This window comes from Zosterops lateralis (genome assembly GCF_965231275.1).
Source record: "Zosterops lateralis genome assembly, chromosome: 25".
Taxonomy (NCBI): Eukaryota; Metazoa; Chordata; class Aves; order Passeriformes; family Zosteropidae; genus Zosterops; species Zosterops lateralis.
In genome coordinates this window covers 994,094-1,001,816 of record NC_139785.1, presented here as the reverse complement: position 1 = coordinate 1,001,816, position 7,723 = coordinate 994,094, and the positions used below count along the sequence as shown (strand labels likewise).

At 64.5% G+C, this 7,723-nt stretch overlaps 1 protein-coding gene across 3 annotated transcripts; it reads right to left on the bottom strand.

Annotated features, from left to right (window-relative positions):
- Nucleotides 1-302: 302 nt before the first annotated feature.
- On the bottom strand, nucleotides 303-7,362 carry SIDT2 (SID1 transmembrane family member 2). Of its 3 annotated transcripts, XM_083878160.1 has the most exons (27): nucleotides 6,862-7,359; nucleotides 6,555-6,676; nucleotides 6,224-6,385; nucleotides 6,070-6,115; nucleotides 5,874-5,975; nucleotides 5,714-5,797; nucleotides 5,429-5,540; nucleotides 5,274-5,339; nucleotides 5,080-5,173; nucleotides 4,916-4,971; nucleotides 4,441-4,512; nucleotides 4,285-4,359; nucleotides 4,031-4,093; nucleotides 3,524-3,645; nucleotides 3,376-3,449; nucleotides 3,217-3,283; nucleotides 3,013-3,086; nucleotides 2,770-2,893; nucleotides 2,553-2,670; nucleotides 2,343-2,479; nucleotides 2,157-2,265; nucleotides 1,999-2,075; nucleotides 1,858-1,904; nucleotides 1,466-1,571; nucleotides 1,250-1,360; nucleotides 1,054-1,167; nucleotides 303-955 (listed from the first exon to the last, which is right to left on the bottom strand). In XM_083878160.1, exons 1-27 carry the CDS (start codon nucleotides 7,081-7,083, stop codon nucleotides 893-895), a joined length of 2,619 nt encoding a protein of 872 aa, XP_083734286.1. In that variant the 5' UTR covers nucleotides 7,084-7,359; the 3' UTR covers nucleotides 303-892. The 3 variants fall into 3 exon arrangements, with proteins under 3 accessions (XP_083734286.1, XP_083734285.1, XP_083734287.1); XM_083878159.1 differs by having other exon boundaries at nucleotides 4,285-4,512; nucleotides 6,862-7,362; XM_083878161.1 differs by lacking the exon at nucleotides 4,031-4,093 and having other exon boundaries at nucleotides 6,862-7,358.
- Nucleotides 7,363-7,723: the final 361 nt, after the last annotated feature.

The following is a 7,723-nucleotide window of genomic DNA, read 5'->3' as shown; positions in this document are numbered from 1 at the left end:
CGGGGCACACAGCATCCCTGGCACCGCGCTGTGAGGATGCCACAGGGGCCCCAGCCCCCAGGGAACTTTGCTGCCCATGAAATGGGACCCCCCTGGGCATCACTACCCACCCGTGGGGCTGCCGGTCTCCCTGTGACCCACAGGCCACCCTCACCCTCCCCACACGTGGCAGCATTTCCCAACCCCTGCAGCATCTCCATCTCCCCTCTCCCAAAACCCCGTGGGGAGAAGAAGCCAGCACCACAGCAGGGCCTGTGGCAGCTGCCCCCTGGGACCCCCGGCAGGCGGCAGCAGGCATGGGGAAAGTGCAGACACTTTAATGCGAGTCCCTTCCCAGCAGATCCACGCGCGGGGAGCGCGGCACCTCGATGGGCAGTGGCGACGGGGGCCCACCGCGGCCACCCCCTCCCGGGACGCTGAGGAGACACGAGTGGGGCCTCTCCGGCCACTGCCACCACCGTGCTGGCCCCACGTACCCCCACCTCCCACCCACTCGACTCAGGCACTGAATAGACACCCACACCCACGTGCTCGGGGGGCCACGGGGCTGCTGGCACAGCGCTCGCCCCGATCCCCTCACTGTGCCCATGGGCACACAGACACGGAGCAGCAGCAGCACCTTTTCCAGTGTCACTTGCCACTGAGGACGGATGCTCCGGTGGCCCCCAGCCCCATTTTTGGCTGTGATGGGCCCAGAGATGGGCACAAAGTGCCTGGAGGGACCCGGCTGATGGGGAGGAGGCAAACCAGGACCCCCGGGCTATGTGGGGAGGGGGACGGAGTGGTTGGCAGGACCTGCAGTGCAGACATCCCTCCCCAGGGATGGGTGCCCCTCCCGGGGCTGCAGCCGGGCATTTGGCACAGTCCCAGGGCAGCAGGTGGCTGCAGGCTCCTAGAAGACATAGATCTTGTCCCGCTGGACACAGTCCAGGTCATCGTCCAGCGTCAGCAGCACCTGTGGAGAGAGGGGAGTGAGGGGAGCAGGGCACTGGGGAGCTGCGGAACTGGGGAACTGGGGACAGTGGCTGCTGTGCCAGTGGAACCAGCACCTACCAGGAAGGAGCCGAACATGGCGATGGAGGAGAGGAAATGCCAGATGTCATGGTCATCAAAGAAGTCGAGCAGGATGCAGTCACGGTTGTGCTCCCGAGATTCAGCTGGAGTTTTCTGCCGGGCACAGGGCCAGTGTCACTGCGCCTGTCCATGGCCACCCTGCCCACCTCGCTGCCTGTGCTACCCTCCCACTCACCTGCCAGGTGCTGAGACCCTGGAAGAAGAAGAAGAGGGCGAAGCCCCAGACCACGGAGGTGCTGATGATGCAGAGCAGAGGGATGAGCTTGATGCGCTCGCCACTGCGGAGCTGTGGGGGAGGCTGGGGTCACCATGTGGGCAGGAGCTGGCAGCAGTGCCCATCCCTGCCCTGCCCTCCCTGCTGGGCACACGGAGGCCCAGGCTCAACTCCCACCTTCATGATAATGTAGAAGGCGAAGTAGAGGAGGAGGTTGCAGATACCGATGGCCAGCAGGTAAGAAGCAAAATCATTTGGGCGGACAATGAGGCCGTAGGCAGCACTGGGGAGGCAGGGACAGGCAGTGGGGTCAGCCTGGGGGTCCTCTTGCCATGCCCGCTGTCCCCAAAGCATGTCTGCAGCCCCCAGGAGATCAGGCAGCACGTGGGGACTCTGGCGTGCCACAGCTGCAGGGGGACCTGTCATGCTGGGCTCACAACTGCCACGAGCTGCCCGTCCTCAGCCCAGCCCCATGGAGGGATGGCAGGGCTGCAGGAGCCTTGTGGAGGTGGCAGCAGGGATGAGGAGAAGCAGGGTGGGATCTGGCACATGCCCAGCTCTGCACTCACAGTGACCAGTTGATGATGTTCCCCATGACCAGGAGCACCATTCGGTCCTGCAGAAGAGGAGGGGGCTGTAAGGGGTGGCTGCTCTGGGGGGCTGCCTGGGAGAGTCTCTGCAGAGCTAGGGGCCATGGTGCCAACACTCACCACGTACATGGGCCCGCTGCACTGCCGGACACAGTCAGTGTACAGCACGTGCAGGATCCTGCGCAGGATGCCTGAGTCTGTGGGGAGAGGGGAGGTGACACCAGGAGGCCACCACATTGTCCCCACCCACCTCGCTCATGGTACCCCGCCCCGCTCACCCAGCTTCCAGCGCCCCATGTAGTACAGCTGTGTGCTCAGCAGCAACGTGGCCACGATGTGGATGACAGAGAAGACAATCCAGAAGGCCGTGTTCCCCTTCCCAAAGACCTGCAGGGCAAGCAGGGGGCCGGGCAGTAAGCTGTGGTGGCAGCCAGCCCCCCTCCCTCAGCACTCAATGCACTCACCACGCCCACCACGGAGAAGAAGATGACGAGGGCCAGGCAGGCGTAGGCGCTGTAGGCGCTGGCGTTGATGTCCGGGTGACGCTTCTGGTAGAGCTTCAGCATGCAGAGCCCCGCGATCATGTACATGAAGGAGGTGTCTGGGGGGGCACAGAGGTGAGAGGAGCGTGGGTGGCCTTGGTGTGGGTCAGGGAGGACCAGGGGGGCACTCACCGAACTGGAAGTTGGTGTAGTTGGGGCAGACATGGTAGCAGGCGCTGAGCAGCCCCTCCATCATGAGGGCAGTGCCCATGGCGTAGAAGAGCCCAAAGTGCTTGGGGATGCCACACTCCTGCACGGCAGAGCAGAGGGAAGGAGGGGAAGTGTGGGGTCCTGGGAGGCTGAGCTTCCCCAGGCAGCCCGAGGCCCCCCAGGCAGCCCTGTCCCTCACCAGGGCGTGGGCGTCATTGCGCAGCAGCGCACGGTTGTAGTTGATCTCACGCTGCAGGATGATCAGCAGGAAGAGCAAACCCAGCAGGACGTAGCCCAGGTTGCTGAGGATGTTGTTGAAGGCGCTGCAAGGGGCCAGTCCTGGTGTGGGTGCTGTGGACCCCCCTCCCTCCCAGGGTCCTGCTGCAGCCCAGTCCTGGGCACAGGGGACCCCAAGCCATCCTCCACCATCCTCCCAACCCACCTGAGGTTCCCCAGTGGGTGGGCACACAAGAAGTTGTAGTAGCAGATGTCCTGGTTGCCAGTGACATTCACCACCTGTGGGCACAAGCAGGGTGAGGGACACAGGGGATCCCAGGGATGTCCCCATCATGCTGGGGAGCACAGTTTGGGATTGCAGCCCTCAGAGCTCCCAAGAGCCCCTCCCTGCTTCCCTAGTCACACTCACTGTCTGGTACGTGATGACGAGCTGGATGACAGGGAGGGCATAGAACACAGCAATGGTGGCAATGTTCCTGGGAGAGAGTGGGGCTGTCAGGGGGTCCCTGCTGTGCACCCCAGGCTGGGACATTGCTTTGTGCCCCCCTGCCCACTGCCTCCCACTCACCAGAAATAAATCTGGTACTTCTTCCGCAGCACCCGCTTGTCCTTGCGCGCCAGGTCAGCCACGCACAGGTATTGCTGGAAGGAGAGGGGGGTCAGTGGCTTGCCTGGCCAGCAAGGAGCAGCTGGCACGGCTGGGGGGAAACACACACCTTGGTGCGGATGACATTCTTGTCATAGTCGATGTCGGCCAGCGTGTCGTAGTCATCCTCCTCCACAGAGCTTAGTGAGTCCAGGCGCGGCCGGCCGGCCACGTTCTCCAGTGACCGCTCCCCTGCAGCCAAGCCAAGGCCATCAGCAGAGCCCCTGAGCCAGCCTGCCTCGCTGCCCAACCCGCAGAACCCAAATCACCCCCAATTAACCACTGGGCTGCCTCCTTGCCACCTCACACTGGGAACAGGATTCACCTCCCTACAGCCCTGCCCTGGGGACATGTGGTGGCTGTGCCCATGTGGGCAAGCATTGTCCTGTGCCTGTTCTCCAGGGCTCTGCCAGCTGGGGAATACCAAGGGCCAGGCGGACAATGTCCTGCTCTGCAGCCGCTCAGGTGCTGCCCTTGCTCTGACAGAGGGGAGCTGGGGTTCTGTGCCCTGGGCACAGCTTGGGGCTGGGCAGATTTCGCCCTGATTGGCCCAACCCTGCCCAGTACCAGCATCTACCCATGGCAATGCTCAGTGGCCTCATCGGGGCGGAGGGCGTGCGCCGCTTGAACTGCTCCTGCCCTTCAAAGGAAAGCCAGAGTTACTGGAGCAGAGCTCCCTGAGGTGTGTCAGTGATGGAGACCCTGCTGGGGGCTGTACGGAAGGGCTGGCAGCCCCAGGACCCTTCCCAGAGCTGGAGGGGGCAGAGCCAGGATGCCACTGGGCACGAGGCTCCACAGGGCTGCAGCCACACCAATGGCCCAATAACTCACCCACATAACTGTAGGAGACCTCTGCTGAGCCCAGGCTGTCTGTGATGCCCTCGGTGCTGCTGGAGGAGCCATTCCCTGAAAGGACAAGGACAGGCAGAGGGTGGGCGCAGCCCACAGGCAGAGGGTGAGTGACAGGGGACAGCACGTGGCACTCACCAAAGGAGCCATAACCGTAGCTGTCGTAGGGGCTGTGGTTCATGAAGGAGTCAGGGATGCTGCGGGAGTGACCTGTGGGACAGGAGGGTCCTTGTCACCCTTGGTGGCACCCATCCCAGGGCTGCATGGCCACTGGGCACAAAGCAGCTCCCACCACCCCTGCCCTGGCATGAGGTGAGCACAGAGCCAAGGACAGAGCTGACACCTACCCAGGAGCGATGCTGGGAGTCCCCGGAAAGCCACGAGAAGAAAGAGACAGACCTGGTGAGATGTAAAGCCCCAGCACAGCACTGCCAGCCCCACAGCAGAGAAGTCTGGGACCTCCCTGTCCCCCTGACACTGAGATTTATCCCCAGAGACTCAGGGGATACTCCTGCAGAGGCAGAGGCTTTGCCACAGGCTCAAGGGGGCAGAATAATGAGGAATTCCCTAGGCAGACCCCTCTGTGTTGCTGGCTGCTGCCTCCAGCCCTCACCTGTGTCCAGACTGGGTGAATCCATAGCCGCCAGGAGCCCCTTTCTCTTGTGCTGCCTGCCGAGGAAAGCAGCTCTCAGCCCAAGGGCACACAGCCCCAGGGCCCCCATCAGGACTGTGCCATGGGCTCAGCACCCAGAGGGGAAGTGGCACCCGGGCACTCACCGGCAGCTCTCCCAGCAGGCGATGAGCAGTGTGAGGATGTAGAAGGAGAGGAAGATGCCGAGGCAGAAGAGAACACTGCGTACGTAGGCTTCGGCTGTGCAGAGCCAGGACAGGCCCTCAGTGGGGGTGGCACTTTGGGGGACCTGCCATGGGTCTTCACACAGCCCAGCAACCCCAGCCCCTCCCAGACTCACAGGTTATGGCGGGTGACACCATCACCTCCAGTGTCTTCTGCCGATTGGGCTGATCTACGGGTTTATCTGGAAGAAGGCAGGGACAGGACTCAGCTCTTTGCCCTGTCCCCAGCTTGTCCTCACACACAGCCCATGGTGGGAGCCTCAATGCAAACCTGGAGAGGCATCCTTGGAGAGGGGGTAGTAGGGCAGAGCCCCCCCACACGCCTCATCCTCTGTCTTCACCACCACCACCACATAGAAGCTATGGCTGGGGAAATCCTTCTTCTGCAGCAAGAGATGGGGGTCAGCAGAGCCCAGCAGGGGATCTCCCACGCCAGAGCTTATCCCAGGGCCATCCTTTGTGGGCTCCAGTAGCCAGCAGTGCCTGGCAGCACCAGGCAGGGACTGCGAGCAGCTCAGCCCTGCGGCACAGCCCCATGGCACAGCCCTGTGCCCACCTGCACCGTGATGGCCGCCTTCTTCGTCATGGTCTGGTACATCCCGATGAAGGCCACATTGTTGTCCAGGTCGTAGACGGGGCACTGCGAGGCAGAGGGGCTGTCAGCCTCACCAGGCACCACGCGTCACCCAGAGAGGAGAGCCACTGCCCAGACCTACCAGGATGTCCTGGATGGAGATGACGGAGCAGGGGAAGGCCATGGCTGAGGTCACCTTCACGATCACCGAGTCCACTTCCTCGGGGAACTCGTACTTGAAGTACTGTGGGAAGAAAGGGCCCGTTGCTGCCACGGTGGCCACGCTCCCCTCCTGGGTGCAGACCCCTCCCGTGCCACGCCGTGCTAGCTGCCCTCACCTGTGGCTGGGCAGCCGTGGCATTGAAGCTGAACCTTTCATTGGTCCTGCAGAGAGCACAGGAAAGGTGATGGGTAGCCAGGGGAGTCCACAGCCCCCAGAGCCCCCACAGGCAGCAGGCAGGGCAGGGGACAAGGGCAGGGGGCTCCCCTCACTGCAGCACAAAGTTCTCCACACGGGTGACCCGCAGCTGGTAGGAAGTGTTGAGGGACAGCGTGGAGACATCCACATAGAAGTGCTGGGTCTCCACTTCGGCCTTGGTCTGCGGCTGGCAGAGCGTGCGGCTCACCTCCTGGTATGCGTATTTCCGCTGGTACCTGGGCAGGGAGAGCCCTGTGTGCCCTGTGTGCCACCGATCCCTCCCAGGGTCCCCTGCATGGGGAATCCCAGCCCTGGGAGCTCCTGCGTGGGGCATCTCAGCCTGGGGAACTCCTGCATGGGGAATCCCAGCCTGGGGAACTCCCTGCCCGCCTCGATGGTACTCACAGGCCCCGGAGGATGAGCGGCACCTGGAAGGAGACCACCGCCTCCTTCTGCCTCACCACGAAGAGGACGGGCCGGTCGTTTTGGTCCGAGAGGACATTGACCGACACCCGAACGCCCTCGGGCTGTGGGAACAGGGGCAGGTGAGGTGCTGGCCGGGCAGGTCGGGCCACGGCGGTTCGAACCGAAGGCTGGAATTTGCTCGGCCGCCGTGGCAGAGGCTGCCGTGCCCTGCGCACCCCACGGCCCCGGCACCCGCGGGGACAGTCAGCCCGCGGAGGACGCGGCAGTGGCGACCACCCCGGCTCACCCTGCTCCTCCGGACGCTGTGGTTGAAGGCGTAGATGTTGAGCAGGTTGGCGTCCACCCAGTCGATGTAGGTGGTGTTGAACTGCGCTTCCTTATTCTGCACCTTGCGTTCCCCGTGGGGCAGGGGCTGGGGTCGGACGGGCTGCGCGGGCAGCAGTGCCCCGGCCAGCAGTGCCCCGGCCAGCAGCGCCCAGGCCAGCACGGCCGCGCCGGCGCCCGACATCCCGCCAGCATCCCCGGCCAAGGTCCGCAGGGCGGGACGGCACGGACGGGAAGGGAAGGGACGGGAAGGGACGGGTCGGGACGGGACGGGAGGCACGGGGTGCTCAGCCGGGGCGCGCCCGGGTGCGCTGCCCCATGGCCGGGCCGGTGCGGTGCCGGGGGCGGCGGTGCTGCGGGCGCTGCTGGAGGGGCGCAGAGCCGCCGCCGGTGCCGATCCCGGTCCGGGTTCCCTCTCCCCTTCCCGTTCCGCACCGCGGTAAACACGGACCGGCGGTGACGTCAGGCCCGTCGCACGCTCAGTGCCCGGCCGGGGAAGTGACGCGGCGGGCGGGGCGGGGGGACCGGCCCGAGCCCCGGGGGACACCGACCGAAGTCCCAGGGGGACCGGCCCGGCCGGGAACGCCCGCCCCGGGGCAGCGAGCCCCGTGCGCGACCCCGCGGGGGAAGCCCGGCTCCATAGGAAACCACACAGGGGCTCCAAATGTCCTACAGGGGAGCCACTGTCCCTTATACGATCCCATAAGGGAGCCCTGATCCTTATGCGACCCCGTAGGGGAAGTCCTGCTCTGTAGGGGAGCCCCAACCCCATATAGGACCTCGGCTCCAAAGCGGAGCCCCTGCTCCATATGGGATCCTGTACA

Bases quoted from the DNA above. Each gene is read 5' to 3' on its own strand.
- SIDT2 (XM_083878159.1), bottom strand. From the start codon at position 7,083: ATGTCGGGCGCCGGCGCGGCCGTGCTGGCCTGGGCGCTGCTGGCCGGG. The intron at 5,541-5,713 runs GTGGGCACAGGG...CTCTTGCTGCAG, and splicing joins AGGCGGCCATCACGGTGCAG to AAGAAGGATTTCCCCAGCCA. The intron at 956-1,053 runs GTAGGTGCTGGT...CTCTCTCCACAG, and splicing joins CCATGTTCGGCTCCTTCCTG to GTGCTGCTGACGCTGGACGA.